This window comes from Ascaphus truei, chromosome 1, assembly GCF_040206685.1.
Source record: "Ascaphus truei isolate aAscTru1 chromosome 1, aAscTru1.hap1, whole genome shotgun sequence".
Classification (NCBI taxonomy): domain Eukaryota; kingdom Metazoa; phylum Chordata; class Amphibia; order Anura; family Ascaphidae; genus Ascaphus; species Ascaphus truei.
Genome location: NC_134483.1, coordinates 532,135,173 through 532,161,265, shown reverse-complemented (window position 1 = coordinate 532,161,265; position 26,093 = coordinate 532,135,173). Strand labels below are relative to the sequence as shown.

The window sequence follows — 26,093 nt, the reverse complement described above, 5'->3', positions numbered from 1 at the left end:
ATGTGCGGGTCCATGGTTCTCTCCCAGTGAAATAACAGCGCACATAAAATAAGTAACTTGACCTTGCCTTGGATTGAATGCATTGAGTGCTTTGCTGATGTATTTTCCAATCTTGGCCGCTACCTGCAATAATAACATGTTATTGTCGGTACAGGATGTATGCACACGCTGTTTATTTCTGATGTTCCTTTACCATTTTCTACCTTCATTTCCTTTCAGCAGAAAATGAGAGTTCTGGCTGTGTATTACTGCACACGTCAAGAAAAGTAAGTACTGCCTTTTCTTCTTGCCGTTTTTATTGCCATGCATAGTAGTTTTTTTTTAGTAATGTTTGTAAGCGTATTTTTTATTTATATAGCCCCAACAATTTGCGCAGTACTGTACACCAGGGGAGTGCAAACTTTGTGCGCTGCACCGCCCCCCCCCTGCCTTCCAGCCCCTGTGCTCGCGCCGTGTCCAAATACAGGACAGTCCGGTTGAATACTGGACACCTGGCAACCCTAGGCAGGCAGAGGTCACGAGCTTAGTCAGACAGGCAGAAGGTCACGAGCTTAGTCAGACAGGCAGAAGGTCAGGCAATGATCAAGTCAGACAGTGACTCTTCTAGGGGCAAGGCTGGATTCAAGTTTAAAGCACATTGAACGTGCAACCAGGAAGTTGTCTGCTTTGTAAAGGAAGGCAGGGGGAGTGTCCAGGAGCATTATTAGTACCAGGTGTGAGTAATGGAGCTATCCAGCTGCTAGAGCTGCTTTCCTGAATAGCTGAGGTTGGGGGGTTCTGGTCCTGTCTGGCTTGGGGGTCCATAAATCTTTCCTCCCTGCCCCAAGATACCAAGAGTTCTAATGAAGTTTAGGGAAGAAAAAGCGAGTGTGCCGGGCATCATTCCTTTCTGGCCCAGGAGGGCCTGGTTTACGGGTCTAATGAAACTGGCAGATGAATCACCCTGGGAGCCTCCATTTAAAAAGAGATCTGCTCTCAAAAGGCCGACTAAAGGATGCAGACATAGGAAGATTAATGCTGCTGGCAGGGATTTGCAGAGGCTGGAGGAGGAAGGCATTTACCAACTAGTGATAAATGTATGATTAACTCCTTCAGGTTCATAAAACATCTACCTACAAGGATTACCTACTGCTTGTACTGTAGGTATCCGACATTATTTTCCATGAGGACAAAGGACGGCTGCAGAATTCAGGTCCCAAGCATTCTTCTGCTTCCATCTGAATCCAGATACCAGTCTTCCCGATTTAATACCCACCTCTGCAGTGTAATAAGGAAGAATAATGTATCGTCTTGGTGTATTGTCTACGCATCTGTTTCTAAAAACCGGCACCTCTGAGCAGATCTGGCTGGCTATGTTAACAGGACCCTAGTAAGTGAGAGAAGGTAGCAAAAAATTCTACTCCCAGGTGGCTGAAAACCACGATCCTGGAAGCCTATAAAGTCTGGGAGGGGGAAAAAAAAAAAGAAATCTATTTTCCAATAACAGCCCCCTCTACGTGGGTGGTCCTAACGCCTTGAGCTGGAAAAGCAGAAAGCACACGGGTCTTGATTATTACTAGACATGGCATGATCAGGAGCAAGGTGCTTCCAGCTATTGTTGAATCTCCCTTTTGTTTCTTATTGCTAAGGGACATCCCTCAGGTGCGTGTTGCCATGGATGCAGAAAACCCATACATCATTTTTCTTCCGATTATTCTCCTTTCTCCAGGCCGGTCGCACACATGTTCCCCCCACCCATTGTGTGAGCTTTTTCTATTATTGTTTTGCGTTCTATAATTAAATTGGATTGCTCTGAACGACGGGCCAGTGGAAGGTCCTTTTTTATAACCTCTGCTGCGAAGGTCAAAAGCCTTCTGAAGGGCGAAGCTGCCATCCCCACAGGTGTGTTGGGCCATGACTGGAGACTGGAGAAGATCAGCAAGACCAATTCTGTAATCTCCAAAATAGTGTGTGGGATGAAAGCAAATAATCGCTGGTAGCCATTTTGATCTATCCCTGGTACCCTAAATATTCTGCTACAAAAGTCTAAGCAGTTGAATTCCTTTGGGCCCTGCACTATTTTGCTGGTCTCTCCTGCAGCCAAACAAGGCTAATTATATTTTTTTAAGAACCCGTTTGGCACCTTTTTTATAAGAGACCTTTCTTATGCTGAGTCCAGGAAGCGCTGACCCGTGCTGTGGCGCGCTGACCCGTGCTGAGGCGCGCTGACGTTTGTCAGTGACCCCTGCAGCCGCAATGAGAGCGCTTTAGCAGGGGCTCGCGCAGGCGTGCAGAGGCGTAGGTCTTACCAAATTTCTAGTTTGAGCGCTCACGGGAGCGCAGGGCCGGTCACGTGAGCGGTTCGCCCAATGAGGGCAAACCATCTCCGTGACGTCACTGGCCCGCCCCCCGACACGCCCCCGGACGGCGCGCGAACTAAGGCCAGGGAAGCACCGGCTTTCCCTCAGCGCGCCTCCGCACGGCTGCAGTTACCATGTACTCGGCCTAAAGTGTTTGCGACCAAATGTGATGACCAGAGCAGTATATTGTTTTACTTGTGTTTTCTTTCTTGTTTTGTTTCAACATTACCGCGCAGGGTAACCACGTGCTGTGTTTTTTCAAAGCAGACGATCCATAATTGTTTTTTATTAGCTCTGTTGACCTTGCAATTATCATCATTGTCTGTTCTAGACATGGTGAGGGAAGCGAGGAATGTAGCCTAATTCAATTTATCACTTTGTCATAATAAATACCATCCGTGCAAAGAGCGATTTTCGAGACGTCTGAAGAAGACAACCCGAGGGTTTAGTGGCACAGCATGTTAAAAACGTTCCAGCTTTTAAGGAGTCGGCATTTTTTAATTTTTTTATTAATGGAGTGTCTGGGATCGGCTTACAGGCAATTAATTTGGGTTTGAAAAGCCCAGCAGTGGCCAACTCCAGTCCTCAAAGGCCACTAACGGGTTAGGTTTTCAGGATATCCCTGCTTCAGCACAGGTGACTCAGTCAATCTGGTGCAGATTTCCGCCCCATAATTGAATCACCTTTCCCTCGATGCATATGGGCCTATAACTCGGCCAACAATAAAGATCAGACCAAGTGCTAATTGCCGGGATGTCTAGATCTGCGCTCTTGGGGGAGTGTCTGTAGGGGCCAGCTGAGGAGGCATCCCGTACTACGGAGGCCATGTGTGAAGGAATAGTAGTGCTGGCCACGAAGCCCTGTGGCTCCTGCGTCACTAGCCACGCACGTACTTCACTTGGGGGACAACAAAACCAACTCCTCCTTTGCATGTGCGAGAACAAGAAAATGCCCAACTACTTTCCGGGCAAAACTTCACACGGTTTCCAAAACACTGCGGCATCTGCCCTCACTCTGTGTGCCGGGAAGCAGTCTACACTGTGCTCATTGGAATGGTGTTGAAATCTGCCTGAGTAAGAGGGAAATGATTTAAGTATGTATGTATGCCTTTATTTATATAGCGCCATTAATGTACATAGCGCTTCACAGCAGTAATACACGTGACAATCATACAAATAACATGGGAATAAGTGCTTCATACATAAAAATGAACATTTAGGAAGAGGGGTCCCTGCTCTAAAGAGCTTACAATCTAATTGGTAGCTAGGAAGAACGTGCAGAGACAGTAGGAGAACATTCTGCATGTGAAATATCGGTCATTACCAGAGATGCACAGGGCTATATATAAGCAGTCATTGGCAGTGCTGTTGAGAAGTAATAACCTTTTTTTTTTTCTTTCTTTGGTCCACCTGGTACAAATGTTTTTTGTCCCGTGTTTGCTCCTGTTTTGCTTTGCTACTTATGCCCCGTTGTGACTTTAATCGTTGGAAGAGTTTGAGCTGGAGAAGGTTATTGTCTGATTAGTGCGTTCTCATTGGGATTTTTGCGCTCTACTTTGGCATTGCCCAGTAACTGATTGTGGGGTTATCATTTGTGCAGCCTTGTGTCCCAATGTTAAAGTATCTTGTTAGATGGAGAGTGAGAAAGGGCTACCCCATGAAAACAGATGCCTGCCACTAGCAGACAAACCAGGTCAGACTGTGAGACACGAGAGAGGTAACGTCCTCCTCCCTCATTCTCCGGCCTAAAAAAAATAGAACAATCCCTTTTTTTCATGTATTTATTGTTAAATGGTGATTTGCATTTACTTGTATCTTGCTATACTAGATTTATGACATTGCTGGAACTTGTAATGGTCATCAAATGGTCATTTGCTTTACTCTAGTTTCTGAGGAATATTTACACACAACATACCTTTCCCAGGTGTTTTCCCAGGAGTAGAGGAGTTAAATTCAGCTGTGCATTTGTCACTTGGATAATCAGGCTTCGCACCGTTTTGAACAGCAGTGGAATATCCAGTCTGGCAGGAGAATGCTTTACATGGCCATTTTGTATTTCCCTTGGAAAGAAATGTAACTAACTTTATCAAAACCCTTCTCAGACAATTTGCTTCAGAAAACTCTTAATTTTTCAGAGGTTTTTTTTATAATTGGGCTCCTTGTCGAGGATTGTACATTAGTAAAGTTTTGCAGGATTTTTTTTATTTATTATTATTATTATGCATGTATGTACCTAGCAGCACAAGCACGCTGCCTAGGGTTCACACTCGACTCCTCTCTCACATTCAAAAGGTAACTAAAACCTGTTGTTTTTTTCCTCCGCAACATTACAAAGATACGCCCTTTCCTCTGTTGCTTCACCGCTAAAACCCCAACATATGACCCCATTCTCTCCCGTCTCGATTACTGTAACCTCCTGCTGTCCTCCCTTCCTGCATCTCACCTGTCTCCCCTACATTCTATCCTTAACGCTGCTGCCAGAATCACTCTACTCTTTCCTAAATCTGTCTCTGCGTCTCCTCTGCTAACATCCCTCTCCTGGCTTCCTATCAAATCCCGCATCTCACACTCAATTCTCCTCCTCACTTTTAAAGGTTAACGCTAAGGCCCCGCTCCCAGAGTCAGCGCACCCGCACTGCAGACAGGTGGTGCGCTGACATACACAGACCGCGATATGCGGTCTGTAGGGAGCGGGGGCCGGAGCTGTAGGAGGCTTGACAGGGAGGGGGGGGCGTGGCTTGAGCGGAGGGACCCGCTACTCTCCCCACCCCCCCTCCCTCCACGGACTCGAGCTGGAGCTGCTGAGGGTAAGTTTAAACACACACACGCAGGCACTCATATACACACACACACACACAGGCAGGCACTCACGCACTCATACACACACAAGCGCGCACACACAGGCAGGCACTCACGCACTCATACACACACACACACACAGACAGAGGCAGGCAGTCACGCACTCAGGCACACACATACACACAGACAGGCACGCACGCACTCAGACACACACACAGACAGGCACGCACCTGCTTTCACTCCACACTCCTCCCCGCCCCCCGAAGCCTCTCCTCCTCCCGAAGCCTCCCCTCCCCATTGGCTCACAGCCACACCACGTGACGCGTCAACGCTAGGAAACACCATTCTCTTGTGTCTCCTAGCGGCTGACGCGCCACAGGGTGTAGTCAGCTGTGCCGCCAGGGGGGACCGGGACCGGCTCGCGAGGATTCCCCTGCTGGTGGGGAACTCGCGACATGGCCGCCCGCACCAACGAGCGCAGCGGGACCGAGGCCTTACACTCCTCTGCTCCTCCTTACATCTCAGCCCTAATTTCTCACTATGCACCACCCTGACTCTTGTGTTCTGCTCAAGGATGCCTTCTCTCTACCCCTTTTGTGTCTAAAGCCCTCTCCCAACTTACACCCTTCTCACTGACTGCCCCACACCTCTGGAATGCTCTTCCCCCTCAATATCCGACAAGCACCCTCTCTATCCACCTTTTAAGACCCATCTTAAAACACACGTGCTTAAGGAAGCCTATGAGTAGCTCTGCAGCTGATACTTAACAGTTCATTCATCGACCGCGACCCCCTGCAGAAGCACTTACCAGAACACCCTCCTACTGTCTCTGTACGTTCTCCCTACCTATCAGTTAATTGTAAGCTCTTCGGGGCAGGGACTCCTTTTCCCAAGTGTTACTTTTATCTCTGAAGCGCCTCTTCCCATTGTGTTATTTGTATTATTTGTTATTTATATGCTTGTCACGTATTACTACTGTGAAGTTTTTATATATATATATATATATATATATATATATATATATATATATATATATATATATATATATATATACAGTATATATAAAATATCCGTTGGAAAAAACCCAATATTTGATGAATTCCAAAATTCATGCATACAGTTTTACGTTAATCTTGTGAATATGCACCCACTATGTACTGTAATATAATTAGGAAGTATTCAGCTATGAGCGTTGTACAAGTATCTCTGCAACGCAATTAACGTTCACGAAGCAACAAGAGACTTATGAGGTTTTGAAAGCTCTGTAGACTATTAAAAAAAAAAAAAAATGTCCTCTAACAATACCATGTTTTAATACAGGAGTGTTCCAACTCCAGTCCTCAAGGGCCTCAAACAGGTCGGGTTTTAAGGATATTCCTGCTTTTGCATGGGCGGCTCAGTCAATGAAGCAGGGATATCCTTAAAACCTGTCCTGTTGATGGTCCTTGGGGCGTGGAGTTGGCCACCCCTGTTCTAATTAAACAAAGGACGACCTGCCCAGTATAATGTACTTATTAAACCAAAATAACCTTGAAAATGGTACCATTGATCATGCACTTCTGAGGTCAACCGTGCAATCTCTGAAAGGAGAATACCCCTGAAGAAGGGAGTGAAACCTGAGGGGGGAGTCCTGGCTATGCAAACAAGTAACACAGTATCATTCATTTCAAATCAATTAGAAAAAGTCACTGCATTAAGAACACCTACAGAAAACTAAACCGACACGCAACGCAGCCCCAAGCAAGAATTCAGTGTGTGTATCCACAATCTCCTCTCACAATTCCCAGCGGGATCCATAGAACCGCGCGGTACAATGTAGATATGACCGTGCCAATATTACCACGAGCGGCAGGAGGTTTCGCTTCCTCGTTTCGGGATTTCCCTCTCTCAGAGAATACCATATTCTAATAATAATAAACATCGTGCTGTGTTCTTTGGTAAACCATCTTTTCTTCCACGCACTGTTTTGCTCAATTGCTTGGGGCTGCTGTGCATTGCGACAAGGGTTTTCCTGCACCTCTTTGGGAAAATGTTTATTTTATAATGCTTGGGTGGGCAATCCCACTCCTCGAGACCCTCTCCACCAACAGATTAGATATTCAGGATATCTCAGCTTCGGCCCAGGTGGCTCAAATAGTCCCAGCTTCGGCCCAGGTGGCACAAATAGTCCCAGCTTCGGCCCAGGTGGCACAAATAGTCCCAGCTTCGGCCCAGGTGGCACAAATAGTCCCAGCTTCGGCCCAGGTGGCTCAAATAGTCCCAGCTTCGGTATAAGTGGCGCAGTCTCCGATTGGGATATACTAAAAACCTGACCTGTTGGGGGAGGAGAGAGGGGAGGTCTTGAGGACTGGAGGTGACCCCCCCCCCTGCTGTGAGTATCTTGTCTCCTCTCGCAGTGTTGTGTTGCTGTGTGTACGTTTTGCGCTGACCTTTAGCACTGCCTCCGCTTTATTTCTGCGCGCGCTAATGTTTTTTGCTCCCGCCTGTGTTTCGTTGCATGTGAAGTACCTGAAGTTAAAGAACTTTGAGGAGGAGGTGAGGGCGCACCGGGACCTGGACGGCTTCCTGGCCAAAGCCAGCATCATCCTGGATGAGACGGCGACCTCTCTGGACGACGTCCTGCGGGAGATGCTGAAGCACTTTGTGGAAGATCCGGAGAACGCCGAGCCCAGCTGCAACTTCGATAAGATCATGAGCACTTTATTCACGGACTCGGGGGCTCCCAGGGAAGGGAACGGTGAGAGCTTTCTGTAGTCACGTCACCACTGTCACTGTCTGTGTGTGTGTGTGTGTGTGTGTGTGTGTGTGTGTGTGTGTGTGTGTGTGTGTGTGTGTGTGTGTGGAGAGAGAGACTATATGGGTGTGTGTGTGTGTGTGGAGAGACTATATGGGTGTGTGTGTGTGGGGAGAAAGAGAGAGAGAGAGTGTGTGTGTGTGTGTGTGTGTGTATATATATATGTGTGTGGAGAAAGTGACGATATGGGTGTGTCTGTGGGGAGAGAAAGAGATGATATGGGTGTGTCTGTGGGGAGAGAAAGAGATGATATGGGTGTGTCTGTGGGGAGAGAAAGAGATGATATGGGTGTGTCTGTGGGGAGAGAAAGAGATGATATGGGTGTGTCTGTGGGGAGAGAGATTATATACTGTATAGGTGTGTGGGGGGAGAGAGAGATTATATACTGTATAGGTGTGTGGGGGGAGAGAGAGACTATATACTGTATGGGTGTGTGTGGGGGGAGAGAGACTATATACTGTATGGGTGTGTGTGGGGGGAGAGAGACAATATACTGTATGGGTGTGTGTGGGGGGAGAGAGAGACAATATACTGTATGGGTGTGTGTGGGGGGAGAGAGATTATATACTGTATGGGTGTGTCTGTGGGGAGAGAGAGAGATTATATACTGTATGGGTGTGTGTGGGGGGAGAGAGAGACAATATACTGTATGGGTGTGTGTGGGGGGAGAGAGAGACTGTATGTATGTCTCTCCGCCCCACCCCCCATATATTCTAACCACACACACCTCCATATAGTTTCTCCACACACACCTATATACTTGTGCAGCTCGCTTGAATATACATTATCTATATCGTGCGTGTGTGTGTATAGTCAAGTGAGGTGTACAAGAAAAAAGAAGTATAACAAAACGGGAATTCAGCATACGTCTTGATCAGTTGTGTGTGTGTGTGTGTGTGTGTGTGTGTATACAGGCACACCCCGCATTAACGTACGCAATGGGACCGGAGCATGTATGTAAAGCGAAAATGTACTTAAAGTGAAGCACGACCTTTTCCCCACTTATCGATGCATGTACGGTATTGCAAGCCTCATATACGTGCATAACTGATGTAAATAACGCATTTGTAACAGGCTTTATAGTCTCCCTGCTTGCGCACAGCTTCGGTACAGGTAGGGAGCCGGTATTGCTGTTCAGGACGTGCTGACAGGCGCATGCGCAAAGTGTTGTTTGCCTATTGGGCGACAAGTCCTTACATGCGAGTGTACTTACAGTGAGTGTCCTTAAACCGGGGTATGTATGTATGTGCTGTATGTGGCACACCCAAAACTGTCATCTTGTCTGGGTGCTCATGAAAAAGAATCAGATGTCTGATGAAAGACAGCACTTGCATTACCAAACTTATCAACACGTGCTTAAAGTTTTACATGGTCACTTTGGTTCAACCTAGAACATTTTACACACACGCTATGTACATACGTATGTATGTATGAATGTCTTTATTAATATAGCACCATTAATGTACATAGCGCTTCACAGCAGTAATACACGTGACAATCATATAAATAACAAATAATACAAATAACAGATCATGGGAATAAGGGCTTCAAACATAAAAGTAACATTTAGGAAGAGGAGTCCCTGTTCCGAAGAGCTTACAATCTAATTGGTAGGTAGGAAGAACATACAGACAGTAGGAGGACGTTGTGGTAAGTGTGTCTGCAATGGGCCAAGGTTTATGTATCATGCGTATAGTATTAGCCACGGTGCTACTTATATGCTTTGTTAAGCAGGTGGGTTTTAAGATGTCTTAAGTGTGGATAGAGAGGGTGCTAGTCAGGTATTGAGGGGAAGGGCATTCCAGAGGTGTGGGGCAGTCACTGAGAAAGGTTTAAGGTGGGAGAGGGCTTTAGATACAAAAGGGATAGAGAGAAGACATCCTTGAGCAGAACGCAAGAGTCGGGATGGTGGGTAGTGAGAAATTAGGGCTGAGATGTAAGGAGGAGCAGAAGAATGTAAAGCTTTAAAAGTGAGGAGGAGAATTGATGGTTCTCTTGTCATACAGTATATTGTAGATGGGGGTTGTGTGTGTGTGTATACATCTTTTTGTATGTCTTTTTAATGCAGCTTTTTTGACTTTTCACTTACCTGATGTGCTGTATCTTCCCCGGTCTACGGATTTTGGTGAAGTATCTCTGTATTAGCTTTTTATGATGTGCACTGGCCTATATATTTATTTTTTCAGGTGTGCTTTCTCCCTTTTATTTTTGATACATACAGTATGTGTATATGTGTTTTAAATATATTTTTATTCTTCTGACAATGAAGACAACGAACCTGTTTATTCCCTCGTTTTTATTTTGCCTGTCTATATGTTTGTGCAATGATAATATCAATTCTCATAAGGGGAAAAATTAAATTAATTCCTGACACCAAATATAGGCAATCAGATTACACACTGGATGGACATCCTTCCCATGTTTACTTATTTGGTATGTCCCTGTATACCTTTCCTTTCTAAACAGATAACCAACCTTTTACTGGTATATGAAGATATCTATTATATCTGCCATCAGTCTCCATGGGTAATGAATTCCACATTTTAACTGCCCTTACTGTAAAGAACCCTTTCCTTTGTTGCTGGTGAAATCTCCTTTCCTCCAACCTTAAGGGATGCCCCCGAGTCCCTTGTACTGTCCGTGGGATGAATAGTTCTTTTGAAAGCTCCTTGTACTGTCCCCGAAATATATTTGTATATAGTTATGATATCCCCTTTTAGACGCCTCTTTTCTAATTTAAACAAATATAATTTAGCTAGCCGCTCCTCATAAGTTAGATTGTCCATCCCCTTTTATTAATTTGGTGGCTCTTCTCTGCACTCTCTCTAGTTCAAAGAGTGGTCTTATAAAGCATTAGTATGAGGTGTATAATTATGTTTACTTCCCTTCCACCCGTTCCCCATTTAATGCAAGATAAGATCTTATTTGCCTTTGCAAGATTTGTCTGCGGAAGATCCCGTTGTATGAATAGATTCAATAGCAGGAAGGCAGCAGGCACTCGAAGAGTTGAAGAACCAGCATTTATTAAATGTTACATATCTTCCTACGCGCTTCGCCTGCTGCCTTCCTACTTTTAAGCCGTTTCTCTACATCCCGTGACCAGCGTGGCCGATTTTGTACACTTGCGGTTGATTTTTGAAGCGTTGCCATGTTTTCAGCTTACCAGCCATACTGTAGCCATATGTGATTGTCCTTGGGCTTTCTGCCTTTGGGTGATACATACATAATAATATCAAATCCTATGAATTCCGTGTTATTCTCTTTGCTGCCAGGGGCCTGCAGCGCATTGCTAAGCAAAATGCTTTTTTGGTCCTCTGCGTTCAAATATAGCTGAGAAACGACAGATCAGCAAAGTGCTATTAAAGGTGCATGGTGTTTTCAGATGGTTTCACTTTTTTTTCTTTTTCGCTATTTTTTTTCTGATATGGCAGAGCAAAGCTTAATAAATTTGCCCCTAAGAGATAGTCTGGCCCATCCGCCTGTCCTCTGAAGCCAGAAGGTGTCCTATGAAGTGCGGTTCGTTAATGTGGTCGTTAATCTTTAGGCATCAAAAGCCATTTTAGGCAGTAAATAGAAACACGACTTTTTTTTTTTCCCTGTGCAATTTTTTTTTCTCTTCTTAGTGAAGCTGTAAATCACAAGCCCTTTTTGCCAGAATTGCAGATGTTACCGGATGATTTCGAACTCTCCACAAATGGCAGATAAGACCGTTCTGCAAAGCGCTACTGCCATTTTACTCCTAAAGTATGTTATTCCTCGCCGTACACTTTTGAATCCAAAACTAGCAAAACACCGGCAGTGGGCAATTTCCCCCCGATTTTTTTTTTTCTTCCTAAACAAACAGCCCCTAAAAAAATACAAAACAGGGGCTGTTCTCTCCACAAATCCACAGCGTAAATCAGAAGATTCGAATCGTTGTAGGCAGCGTTACTGCAGGATCGTACAAGGCCGTGATTCCGTGAAGTGTCTCTAGGTGGTTCGAAAAAAATTACATTCCTTAGCCCGTGTGGGTACTGCCCACTTAGGCCCCAAACGGCACCTTATTGTGGGGTGGCATAGCTGTCAATCACATCAGGAGCTTCCAAAGTCGCTCCCCACAATGCTTTCCATCCACAGCAGCAAGGCATGGTGGGACGCCATTTTGGAGCCTCCCGCAATAATGAACCGCTATACCACCGTAGCGGTCTGCCCACACCTAGGTGCAGTTTGGGGCTTTATTAAGTGTGTTCCCCCCCCACGAGCCCAGGACACTATATACTGCCTGGGATAGTGGCACGGTTTTGTTACCAATAGCTCGAGTCTGCAATACGTTGTATTAGTTAAGGGTTCGCAGAACAAACAATTCCTGGCAAGAGGTGCACAGCGTTGCAACGCTTGGGAACCGCGATAAGGTAACATCACCAACAAAAGTACTGCTTGTTTCTAAAAATCCGCTCGGACGAGTTGCTCCTTTTCCATTTTCTCTTTCAGTTGCGACATGTTTAGGATGAAAAGAGGAGCCGGATTTGCGATGCAATAATAAATATGCATAATTTCACTGTTTACTCCTTTTTTGTTGGCAACGTGAACCCTTTTCTGATGGGTTCGGGCTTTTGACGGCGAGGATACCATGCCAATTAGCCTCTTGTTTTGTTCCTTCATGAATATTTCTGAGATGAATCATTCACTTTAGAGACTGGAACCTTGTAATTCCTTCCAGCTCTCGCTGAGGTGAAGCAGCTGTTTTGCGAGCGATTGGGCATCCAGTCTGCTGACCTCGGAAACCGACTCATTGAAAAAGTAATCTGCTGGCGTAGCAGCCACCTACAGTCATTAGAACCAAAGGTGCCGTCCCCAGTGATTAATATGCGATCGGATTTCATTGCCGAAGGGTTCTAATGTTAGGGTGAGTTTATGGGTGGGGGCGGGGGGGGGGAGGCCTTTGGTCCTGAATTTGGAAAGTGATATACACTCTAAAAAAAAAAAGACATAATCGGAGCAAGAGCAGAGAGTCTGATGGCCACAGGAAGGCCGGCCTGACGTCCACTAGTAATCCTGGAGGAGCTCAAGCAGAAATGCGATGTGCTCCTCAAACGATGAGCAATCTCCCGTCAAATTATGGATCCAGCTGCAATAGTCTCGGGAAGAATAAAAACAAGGTTGCATATTAAACACATATTAAAAGTGGCAGGGATGACCCGCACTGAGCTCACGCACCTGGAAAATAAGCATGGCGTGTGGGTTTCTTTCTTTCTTCCAAGACGGTTGCAGCTGGATCCATAACTTGGTGCTGGAGATGGAAACGGTGTATGTTGCAAAGTGGAGCTGTTGGATAAAAGCATTGATCTCGCGGTGGGGAAGAAACACAGGAAAATGACGTTTTGTGGCCCGTATTTACTAAGCAGTCTTCTGTCATGAGATACCTTCTGACGCTGGAAGGCACCTTTTTTTGTAGTCTGGTTTCTACGAGATTAAGACTTATTTTTATGGCAAAAGACTGCTTAGTGAAAATGGGCCAGTATGCGTTTTCTGTGAATCCCATTTAAGATGGTTTTCTGGTGGATACTTTTCCTAAATCCCATTCTGGTACAAAGGACGTGTGGCCTGACTTAGGCCGCGTCCATGGCGTCACGCGCGCCTATCTATGCGATCTGTGGCCTGTGATTCACAGCGACGGGGAGGCGTGTCCATGATCAGATGAGCGGTTCGCTCTCATTGGCTGAGCCGCTCACGTGACCCGGCCGTCGCGAGGCAAAATAAAAAAAAATGTGGTCTTGCGAAAAACCAGCCGAGCCGTTGCTCGCGTGCGCACTCTATGGACGTTCGCATAGACTTGATGTGTTTGATCGCGCCGCTCGGCGGTCGCTCTACGCATGGGCGCGGTTTTAGGCTGCGGCCAGGGTGGGAGAGCGCTCGCTGCCGCTTGAGCACCGTGACATCAGGCGCTGGGCGTTTCCTGGCCAGCCAGTTGCGCGCTCGAGGGTGCATGTCGGAGGGCGTGGTCATTACGTCACGGAGCTGGTTCGCCCTCATTGGGCGAGCCACTCACGTGACATGTCAGCGAGCAGCCAAATCAAATTTGGTTGTCTCACCAAGCAGGAAAGCGCCGTGGATGTTTGGGCGCTCGCACACGCTGGCCACACACGTTGCAGCAATGTGTTTCATCACGGCCAGCGAGAGTGCCCGCACAGCGCCACAATGGACGAGGCCTTATCAGTACGCAGAACAGATCCCCGTACAGTCAATGGAGATGTCACAGTTGATATTGCTTTTACAGGTCCAATCCCCCATACATACTTGGGCCGTGCTTTTAGTGCTGGCGACGGCGACACTGACGTCACGCTGCGGTCGCTGAAAAAATCTAATGGAAGTCAATTCAAACGATCGCGACCAAGCCGTCTCGCCATCACGTCGCTCCTACTGTAAGCGCACGCGTCTGATTCAATGCATTTGTTTTGACGCGACGTCGCCGGCGCTATACACGCAACCTTAGATAAAGGAGACCAGCTTGTGTGAGGAATGGAGATTGGATTGTAAGCTTTCCAGAACATTATTGTGCGTGTTCAGTGGAGCCATGCTGTGTGTTTATAGCCCTAATAAGGACACGCTGGCGTTTCATTTATGATGACCCTGGTTTAACTAATAGAATTAATTTTTTTATTAAGTGCTTTTATTTTTAAAAATAATTTGTGTAGGGTTTACAAAGGAAGATTTCCTACAAACCTCGTGTCCAGTATCGACGCCTCTAGTCTACATTCAACACAGGCTGTTCTTGCACATGTTCAGCGCAGCACAGAGTATTTATGCACCATAGTAACCCGTTTACTACAAACTAATTGTCACATTATCCAATTCCAGGATAGTTGCAGGTGAAACATTTGCATGGAGAATGCTACGTTGCTTATAACCGGATACAATGGATCTGAAATACTTTGATCACCACATACTGTGTACACCAGGGGTGGGCAACTCCAGTCCTCAAGGGCCACCAACAGGTCAGGTTTTCAGGATATCCCTGCTTCAGCACAGTCTGAGCCACAGATTGTGCTGAAGCAGGGATATCCTGAAGACCTGACCTGTTGGTGGCCCTTGAGGACTGGAGTTTCCCACCCCTTGTGTACACAGTCTTCACAGGACAAGTGTGTTTAGCAATTGTTTTTTTTTAGTTCACAACAAATCCCCGACCTCTTGCTTCTTTGTGTCCAATAATTTGGCTGTCCCTACACCTCGCTTTTTCATACGTGTGTTGGTTTTCTGCCACTTTCAGCTGCAGCTGAGCATTTAGTTGTGGTCTGGACAAGCCGTGGAAATAGCGGTAAAATAATCCCGTCCCCAAATCCTTCCATAATGGAGTTCTGTGTTCCCTTTTCACAGTGCAGCCTTCATGCCCCGGCTCTGGCTGCCTTTGGTGCGGATAACGAGACCCTGCATCTCTGGGCTGTATAAATGTGCTTTTTATCTCTGTTTGGAACGGCCAGGTTGATTGTTACCAGCTTTCACCTCGGTACCTTATCGCCGGCCCAATCGGCAGATAAGCTGAATGCCAACATGGTGTCGGGCCAACATTTGAAGGACGTCCGTGGAATTAGTGTGAAATTCTGATTTGGTGAATTGGGAATTGTCGACATCACGGTTTCCAAATAAACAATGAAATGTTTACGTTTTTTCTTCTTTTTCTTCTCCCCCTCTAGTTCATCTCCTGTCCGATACGATTCAGGGAGTCACAGCGACCGCCACTGGGGTCCAGTACCAGCAATCCTGGCTCTGTATAATGTGAGTATAATTCCAGCTACTCTGAACAGTCTGATTCTAAAATCTCTGGTCGGGCGCCATTGTAGTCGTGGAGACCAGGAGTCATTGGGTTACATTTCTTGGCCCCGAGTGTAATGCATTGACGCCCTCTTAACCAGCTGCAGGCTGCCCTTACGTGGAGGAGCCTACTGCAGAGCAGTGTTGTATTAGGCCCCTTGGACCCTGGGAATGCCATGTTCTTGGCTGGTTATGGTACCTCTTGGTATAGCCGCTGTGGAGTTCTCCATTGATGTGGGCATTCAAGCATTTCAACTACTCACAAGTGTCTTGATGCATTTGGCATGGAGACTTGTGGAGGTTTTTTTAAAGCCTGTGCGTGATTATGAACAACGGTGACTTCATTAGAATAAGAATGGAGGCACACAAGTACTGATGCATCACCGGGTGGCTTAACGCCTGAGGAAGGAGCTGTGACCCCGAAACGTAACTGCAGCTCTGCTCATATTATGCCGTAAAACTCCACAACTTGTTGCCTCAGTACTGGTGCGCCTCGTCCTTATTTGTTCCTTCATACCATTATAGCCCTCTACTTGGAACATAGGGGGAAGGATGGGCTAGTTTACACCAACACTTATTGTCTTTACTCCATCTGGCATTGGGAGTGCCCCTGTATATCATTAGTCTATTTACTTCACAAAGCAGCAACTTATTTTATTTCTATTTGATGCAAGGGGTCTTCCAGTGCAGGAGCAACACTGTCCTATCACCGGGACCCTCCTGGCATATTATATGACATTAGAATGGAGGGCCAATGACAGAAGTCCCCTCTCCTCGACGAACTTCTCCTGGAGTGGTTTTGGTGAAGGAGGTTTCTCCTCTAGCACTGAACTGGTCAAGCTTTGAGGAGGGGGAGCAGGAAGGAAAGAGACCGCATGCGGCTTCAGAGGAGGGAGGGTGGTACATATTGAGTCTCTCGGAGTTACTGAAGGAGATTGTACTTTCACATTTGTTGACATTATTCTCAACACACAGAACCCCAAGAAGCTCATTTTGGAAACCCCTGAGCCCCCACAAAAATATATATAATGTATATAAGTGTCAAAAAGGAGCGCTACTGAGCGGGGCGGATGCATAGAACAAAAAAGCCCAATGCCACTTCCAATATGACAAAAATACACAGTAAAATACTTATATTCTCTTGAAAAAGGGTAATTTAGTTTAACCCTTTGGCCAAAGCGTTGTAAGCTTGCGAGCCACGTCAAGGCAGACCCTGCTCACAGGTCCTAACACTGCCAAACAAAATACTAATACACCTATACTAGGATTACAATTCTCATTTATCTCTATTAGGAGGGAGAAGGCCCAACATCAGTATTCTCAGTAAGTAACTACAGTATATTTGCGTTGTGTAGGCGCAGGTGTCTTCTCGTTCAGATGGTCCCGCGAGCCTTGTATGATTTATAAACGGAGTAATGTTTGGGTTTGTGCTGAAGAGGGCGAAGTAGAACTTGAAAGCAGCAGTAATATACAATATAAGTAATATAATAATATATACCTTCTCCTCTGCGCTCTTTAATTTGATCCTTTTTTGATATTTTTGCACTGGGACTGTGGGCAATAAAATGCTGTGTTTTTATTTGCTGTATTAAAACGTCCCCGCACTTCGCCGTTGATCTTAGCTTAGCACCCTGTGCCGCCATTTCTACAAACCGACTGACGTGTGTTCCCAAAAACCTCAATCTCCCGTGGTTTACTCTCCCAGGGTCGGCGGCTTATTTTAGACTTCTTGTTCATGGGCTCTGCCTCCAAAATGAAGAGGAAAAAGTAGCTCGTTTGTAATGTCCCTGCTTTCGATGTGGGCGAGTCCGGGCCGAATCCCAGTCTGCTTTCTTTCTGACCCAAGGAAGACATTTGGGATCATGTTTCCTAATCGGTCGGCTGTCCTAAGACAAGGGTGCAAAACTCCAGTCTTCAAGCCTCCCCACCCCCCACCCCACCAGGTTAAGTTTTCAGGATATCCCAGCTTCAGCACAGGTGGCTCAGTTGAAGAGCCACCTTTGCTGAAGCACTGTTTGATTGAGCCACCTGTACTGAAGCATGGATATCCTGAAAAGTTGACCTGTTGGGGGGGGGGGGGGGGGGGGAGGGCTTGAGGAATGGAGTTGAGCACCCCTGTCCTAACAAAACCTTCCGGCGCTGGAACATATTTTAGAGCAGGGGCGGCCAACTCCATTCCTCAAGGGCCACCAACAGGTCAGGTTTTGAGACTATCCCTGCTTCAGCACAGGTGACGCCATCATTGACCCACTTGTGCTGAAGTAGGGATATTCTTAAAACCTGACCTATTGGTGGCTCCTCGCTGTCCGTCGTTCCGCTTTACGGTGAGCGGATTATTTGCCGCTCGCCGCCGCCCATTAACATGGGATTCGCGCTCCGACGTTTTCATTATCGGACGCTAGTTTCCGGAATGGATTCCGTCGGATAACCAAGATCTGTGTTTGTGTATATAGATATGTATGTATAGATAGATATAGGTATGTGTGTGCATGTATCTATATCTATATATATCTCGCACTGCGGTGTGTATGTATGTATGTATCGTGCAATCACAAACAGTATCCGTACTTTCTGAATGGGCATTGGATCACTGAATTAGTTGTACATGCTGCTGCTGACCAGACACACACATGCTGCTGCTGACCAGACACACACATGCTGCTGCTGACCAGACACACACATGCTGCTGCTGACCAGACACACACATGCTGCTGCTGACCAGACACACACATGCTGCTGCTGACCAGACACACACATGCTGCTGCTGACCAGACACACACATGCTGCTGCTGACCAGACACACACATGCTGCTGCTGACCAGACACACACATGCTGCTGCTGACCAGACACACACATGCTGCTGCTGACCAGACACACACAGGCTTGTATTATACTGCTGCTTTTAATGTAAGGCCGGTTGCCAGAAATCAAATATTTGCTGTATCAATTAGCGCTGAAGCTTACACCCACATCAGCACCAAACCCTCCCAAATCAGCACACCGATACAATCACCATAAGTACAGCCACAGCAGCACTACCACCGCACATGGGCCGCGTGGACCACTCCCCACCCAAATGCCACACCCACACCACAAACATCCCGGGCAACGCCGGGGCTCTCAGCTAGTTTCTTATAAATAAACTGTTTTAGTTTCTGTAATTGGTTTCCCCAAAAAGTCTGAATTACCTTTTAAAGTAAAATGTTCGCGTTTCTCGGGTAAAATCTGTCACCAAGACAGACGTAAAAAAAAAAAGATCGACATTAATAATTGACCTGTATACAGGCATACCCCGCATTAACGTACGCAATGGGTCCAAAGCATGTATGTAAAGCGTAAATGTACTTAAAGTAAAGCACTCCCTTTTCCCACTTATCGATGCATGTACTGTACGGCAATCGTCATATACGTTCATAACTGATGTAAAAAACGCATGTGTAACAGGCTCTATAGTCTCCCCGCTTGCGCACAGCTTCGGTACAGGTAGGGAGCCGGTATTGCTGTTCAGGACGTGCTGACAGGCGCATGTGCGAGCTGCCGTTTGCCTATTGGGCGATATGTCCTTACTCGCGAGTGCACTTAAAGTGAGTGTCCTTAAAGCGGGGTATGCCTGTATACCACAGTTTCCAACCCGTGTTATCATAACATAGATTATGGGGGGAACAACCCCCACTTCAAAGTATTTGGTTACCATCGTTTATATATATTTTCACATTTTGTTACTTATCTTAATGTGTTACCCACTAAATATGTCGGTCATTTAGCCCTGCGGGGGTACCGCCTCTTTAACTAGATAACATAATGCCCTTATTCTATAGGCTGTGAAACCACGCACCCGATTGTGAGCTCTTCGGGGCAGGGACTCCTTTTCCTATTGTTGCTTGCATGTCTAAAGTGCTTATTCCCACTGTTATAATATTCCGCCGCGTGTATTACCGCTGCGCTATATACAGAGCTGGGGCTATATAAATAAACATATACATACATACCACCCTGCCAGAGAAAATGGGAGTCCCGTTCATTGGCGTGGAGCTGAACTCTTCTCCAGTGTGGGGACACGGCTTCACAGCTTATTAAAGAGGGCCTAAATGTTTATTATGTGCTGAAGTTCCACAGTCCCATACCTGGATTTCTCACAAAGGCTTTTTTCCCCCTCTGAAACACAGATCTGCAGCTGTTTTGGTTGCAGTGGGCCACGCACACAGCGGGCCACGCACACAGCAGGCCACGCACACAGCGGGCCACGCACGCACACAGCGGGCCACGCACGCACACAGCGGGCCACGCACACAGCGGGCCACGCACGCACACAGCGGGCCACGCACGCACACAGCGGGCCACGCACACAGCGGGCCACGCACGCACACAGCGGGCCACGCATACAGCGGGCCACGCACACAGCGGGCCACGCACGCACACAGCGGGCCACGCACACAGGGGGCCACGCACGCACACAGCGGGCCACGCACACAGCGGGCCACGCACGCACACAGCAAGCCACGCACGCACACAGCGGGCCACGCACGCACACAGCGGGCCACGCACGCACACAGCGGGCCACGCACACAGCGGGCCAGCTTGAGTAGACGTCATTTAATAACATTAGTCGAAGGGTGGCCAACTGCAGTTCTCAGGAGCCACTGACAGGTCAGGTTTGCAGGATATCCCAGTTTCAGCACAGGTGGCTCACTGATGCCACCTGTGCTGAAGCTGGGACGGCCCTCCTCATTCAACGTGGCTCACAATACGTTTGTTGCCATGGTAACTTTGTCGCTGAAGGAGGAGGTTGACAGGAAGGAGAACGTAAGAACTGGACAGAGGCCTCACGCTCCCTCGGCAATCGGTGGGGAAGAGACCGGGGGTGTCAGTATATGGGGGGGGGGGAGAAATGGAAGTTTGCCGCCCCAAACGTTTGCCGCCCGGGCCTAAATGGAAATCTGCCAGTGCGCGCGCAATACTGTGTGCCACATGCCGCGCAGGGTATATGAATATATAGGCATGTGTGAGTCTGCGTGTATCTCTTTGTACATGTGTGAGCGTCCGTGTGCACCGTATGAGTTAATAGAGGAGTGTGTGGGGATTTGTGTATCTGTGAATGTTTGTGTAACCGGCGTGTGTGGCAGAGAAATGGCTCTTGGTGTTATTAGAAGCCAGTCGCTATAAATGGCACAGGTCACCATTAACCCATTGGCTGCTAGATGGGCCGGGGTTACAATGTGCACCCGATTGTGCGACAGGTTTGCCCTTTCTGACCAACCTGTTAGTACAGTATATGGATTAAGGAGCTGCCCAAGTATGAGATTTGAAATGACAGATACAAGGTTTGAACTATGCTCTCTACGCCTAGGAAAGACCTGGCTACAATCTTGCTAAGTCAAATCTTCCCAGTATATATGGGGTTAACCTTGTTTGTCTTTTACAGAAGTTTTTTTTTTTTTTTTTGCCCAGTGTCCAAAAATTTCCTCTGGCAATAATAAGACTCTGACTTGTGTGTGTGTGTGTGTGTGTGTGTGTGTGTGTGTGTGTGTGTGTGTGTGTGTGTGTGTGTGCGCGCGCGCGCGTGTGCCTTCACACCCTTGTAGAAGGATCACTGCCAATGTCAACTGTAAGGCCACATTCACTGGCATACCCAATGTTTTCCACCCTTCTCGGCGCCCCTCGATTTCCAACCCAAAAACACTGACATCCATAAAAACCAGGGGATCGGAGTGCTTGGGGAGATCATTTTGAGTTGCAGAACGTGTGTGTGTGTGTGTGTGTGTGTGTGTGTATATATATATATATAAGATAGATAGATATATAATAGATAGATATATAATAGATAGATAGATATACAGCGGTGTGAAAAAGAAAGCACACCCTCTTTGAATTCTATGGTTTTACATATCAGGACATAATAACAATCATCTGTTCCCTTAGCAGGTCTTAAAATTAGGTAAATACAACAACACGTGACATATTACACCGTGTCACGATTTATTTAACAAAAATAAAGCCAAAATGAAGAATCTATGTGTGAAAAACTAAGTACACCCTTACTGTTTCCATAGGAATTAAGATGCTAAGTAGCAGACAGGTGCTGCTAATCAAATGCCCTTGATTAATTGATCATCAGCAAGTGTGACCACCTATATAAAAGCCAAAGTTTTAGCAGTTTGCTAGTCTGGAGCACTCGGGTGTGTGTTGACACAATGCCAAGGAGGAAAGACATCAGCAATGATCTTAGAGAAGCAATTGTTGCTGCCCATCAATCTGGGAAGGGTTATAAGGCCATTTCCAAACAATTTAAAGTCCATATTCTACAGTGAGAAAGATTATTCAAAAATGGAAAACATTCAAGACAGTTACCAATCTTCCAAGGAGTGGACGTCCCAGCAAATTCACCCCAATGTCAGACCTTGCAATGCTTGGAGAAATTGCAAGAAAACCAAGAGTTACATCTCAGACTCTACAGACCTCAGTTAGCATGTTAAAGTTCATGACCGTACAATTATGTTACGCCGATGCTCGCCACAAACCGGGACCGGACCGCGGGGCTGAGGTGGGGTTATATAATCACCGACCTTTGTCCGCGCAGACTGATCCGGAGTGCGCAGTTCGTAGTCGTACATCGAAGGGGCAGGATTGGAGAAGGCAGCATCGTCGTTATTGAAGCCAAAGTCGGGATAGGAGAAGACAGGACAATCGATGGCCAAAGCAGGGTCAGGATAGAAGACATCCGGGTGGTCGTAGTCGTAGCAAGGAATCGGCAACAGGCAGACAGGAGTTCCCCGTTTCAGCTTAGGAGCGTGAGCGCGGGAGTGGCCTCTGCGTGAGGAGCGGGCTCGGCCCATGACGCCGGTCTCAGCAGGGGGAGACAGCAGGCTGGCAGAAGTACACCGCACGGCAGCGTCGGGGAAACAAACGCTTCAGCACAGAAGTCCAAAGCAGGCCACTGCATGGAGATAGCAGCAGGCCGCAGGAAATTAAGGGTAACCACTGCTAGGAGAGAATGCAGCAGGTACCAGGAAATTAAGGGTAACCACTGCTAGGAGAGAATGCAGCAGGTACCAGGAAATTAAGGGTAACCACTGCTAGGAGAGAATGCAGCAGGTACCAGGAAATTAAGGGTAACCACTGCTAGGAGAGAATGCAGCAGGTACCAGGAAATTAAGGGTAACCACTGCTAGGAGAGAATGCAGAAGGTACCAGGAAATTAAGGGTAACCACTGCTAGGAGTGAATGCAGCAGGTTCCAGTGCTGGCTAACCACGCTTCAGCACAGGAGACAGGAACAGGCCTCTGGATACTCGGGAACTAGGAAGGTTAGAACACTAGGAGAGAGGTCTGGGCGGATTGTGGCAGAGACGGTAACGTCCAAGGTAGGAGTTGTTATGCTCGGCACTGGTTCAGTGCCAACGCCCAGGATATAAAGGGCGGAGATCCAATCACAGGAGGAGGTTGTGTGAGTATTCCTCCAATGATGGAGCACAGGGCAGAAGCTGCAATGAGAGGCAGCACATGTGCCATTGATTGCCAGAGGAAGGTTTCAACTGCATAGGTCTGCAAGGCTATAGTCAAAGCCAGTAGTGGATTTCTTACAAATTAGAAAAAGCCTGAACAAGTATGGTTTGTTTGGAAGGGTTGCCAGGAGAAAGCCTCTTCTCTCTAAAAAGAACATGACAGCACTGCTTAGGTGTGCAAAGTTGCATCTGAACAAACCACAAGACTTCTGGAACAATATCCTTTGGACAGACGAGACCAAAGTAGAGATGTTTGGCCATAATGCACAGCGCCACGTTTGGCGAAAACCAAACACATCATATCAGCACAAACACCTCATACCAACTGTCAAGCACGGTGGTGGAGGGGTGATGATTTGGGCTTGTTTTGCAGCCACAGGACCTGGGAACCTTGCAGTCATTGAGTCGACCATGAACTCCTCTGTATACCAAAGTATTCTAGAGTCAAATGTGAGGCCATCTGTCTGACAGCTAAAGCTTGGCCGAAATTGGGTCATGCAACAGGACAATGATCCCAAGCACACCAGCAAATCTATAACAGAATGGCTGAAAATGAAAAGAATCAAGGTGTTGCAATGGCCCAGTCAAAGTCCAGACCTCAACCCGATTGAAATGCTGTGGCTGGACCTTAAGAGAGCTGTGCATAAACAAATGCCCGCAAACCTCAATGAACTGAAGCAGTGTTGTAAAGAAGAGTGGGCCAAAATTCCTCCACAACGATGTGAGAGACTGATAACGTCATACAGAAAACGATTACTTCAAGTTATTGCTGCTAAAGGTGGTTCTACAAGCTATTGAATCATAAGGTGTGCTTAGTTTTTCACACATGGCTTCTCCATTTTGGCTTTATTGTTGTTAAATAAATCATGACACGGTGTAATATGTCATGTGTTGTTGTTCATCTGAGGTTGTATTTACCTCATTTTAAGACTTGCTCAGGAACAGATGATTTGTTATTATGTCCTGATATGTAAAACCATAGAATTCAAAGCGGGTGTACTTTCTTTTTCACACCACTGGATAATCTGTGCTGAAAAGCTGTGTAATAAAGCAAGCATAAGCTTACAGGGGTCTATGTCAAAATGGATTTGAAGCAAAAGGTGGCACACTGTGCTCATTTGCATGTCATTTTCCAGAATCCCTTGCTGCAGTGGAAGCACTGTATGCTGGGGGTTGCAGACCTGCTAAGACATACAAATGAGCACACAGTTATATATATAATGTATAAATACATAATATATATATGATTTTGGCACTTCAAATCGAGGAAAATAACTTTTCACTTACCATGTTTCAGGAGCGGTCCCATGTCAGCGGAGGATGAAGCGGGAGAGGTCCCAAGTCTGCAAAGGATTGTAGATGGACAACGAGCGGGCGGCGGAAGCACCAGGAAAAGATCATTATAGACAAGGAGACCTGAGCAGGAGACCTGAGCAGGAGACCTGAGCAGGAGACCTGAGCAGGAGACCTGAGCAGGAGACCTGAGCAGGAGACCTGAGCAGGAGACCTGAGCAGGAGACCTGACCAGGAGACCTGAGCAGGAGACCTGAGCAGGAGAGAGGCCCACCGGTCAACTTCCTGTGTTACAGCACGCTCCTTTCAAGCTGTTCCGCTAGGCCGGTCTCCTGCTCTATGATGATCTTCTCCTGCTTCCGCCCGACCGCTGTCCATCTACAATCCTCTGCAGACTTGGGACATCTCCCACTGTCGCCCGCTTCATCCCCCGCTGACATGGGACCGCTCCTAAAACATGGTAAGTGAGGAGGAAGGGGTTAGTGTGCACTTCTTTATTTTTATTTTTTTAAACACTGATTCTAAGACGCATCCCGATTTCAGACATGTTAGAATCGAGGAAATACGATATTTATATATGTTATATTTACCGGGTGGCTTCTCCAAAAATACTGGACAAAATGGGAAAAGGTGCAACGTTCTCGAGACACACACATCGCTTCGCTCCATGCTGTTTCCTCCTCTCCTTTGCCCCACCCTCAGGCTCCTGACACCTACTCCTGATTGGCTGCATTACCCAGCAGCAGTCAATCAGGATGGAGGAAGCTGCCCAGCCCCCTTGTAGCAGCCCTGCTGTGTGAAATCTCCCGAACTTCCCCCCCCCCCCCCCCCAATCCGGTCACGTCACTATGTCCAGAGACGTAATACCGGTATACACATACATGTCCAGTATTACCTCTCATTTTTGACTTGTCCAAATACAGGACAGTCCGGTTCAATACTGGGCACCTGGCGACCCGATATTGAATTGCCGTTGCTATTTATTTTTGTTTTTGACTGGATCTTGTAGTGCATGAAATCCTCCAGTAAAATCCTATTTTGGAGACATGTTAGGGGAGAATGTATTTATATTTACAGGGGTGGACAATGTAAAACTTGCTGGGAGCTGCTTTGTAATGCACCCGCTTGGCTCTGGAATCCGTGCTTTTCTTTCCTTTGTAACGTACAAGCATTTAACTGGGGGTTCTCAAGGGCCACCAACAGGTCAGGTTTTCAGGATATCCCTGCTTCAACACAGGTGGCTCAATCAGAGGCTCTGTCTTTGATTGTGCCACCTGTGCTGAAGCAGGGATAGCCTGAAAACCTGACCTGTTGGTGGCCCTTGAGGACTGGCGTTGGCCCCCCTGATCTCACTGGAAGCAGTATGGATTGTATATACAGTACTAGGGGCTTTTCAGGCGTTCAGTATAACATTCATGCAGCATAACATAGGGTTACTATGTTGCGTGGGGAAGGAAGCATGATTACGTGTGATATACGGCTCAGCCCTTTCACTTTATTGCAGCTCCAGTATGTGTTAGTGTGTGAGACGCCTCCTTGAAACCCTCACACGTACTGCACCCGTGCGTGTGCACTGCAT

The 26,093-nt window shown here is 46.9% G+C and overlaps 1 protein-coding gene across 6 annotated transcripts in view; it reads left to right on the top strand.

Moving 5' to 3' along the window:
• The window catches only part of SLC4A11 (solute carrier family 4 member 11), a 253,507-nt gene that overhangs the window by 158,678 nt on the left and 68,736 nt on the right, over positions 1–26,093 (top strand). For 5 of the 6 annotated variants that reach the window (XM_075572644.1, XM_075572647.1, XM_075572648.1 and 2 more), the window contains exons 4-6: positions 220–266; positions 7,643–7,874; positions 15,602–15,683. In XM_075572644.1, coding sequence (XP_075428759.1) covers positions 220–266; positions 7,643–7,874; positions 15,602–15,683 — 361 coding nt within the window. The remainder of the gene's footprint in view (positions 1–219; positions 267–7,642; positions 7,875–15,601; positions 15,684–26,093) is intronic. The other variant, XM_075572646.1, reaches the window with a different exon arrangement.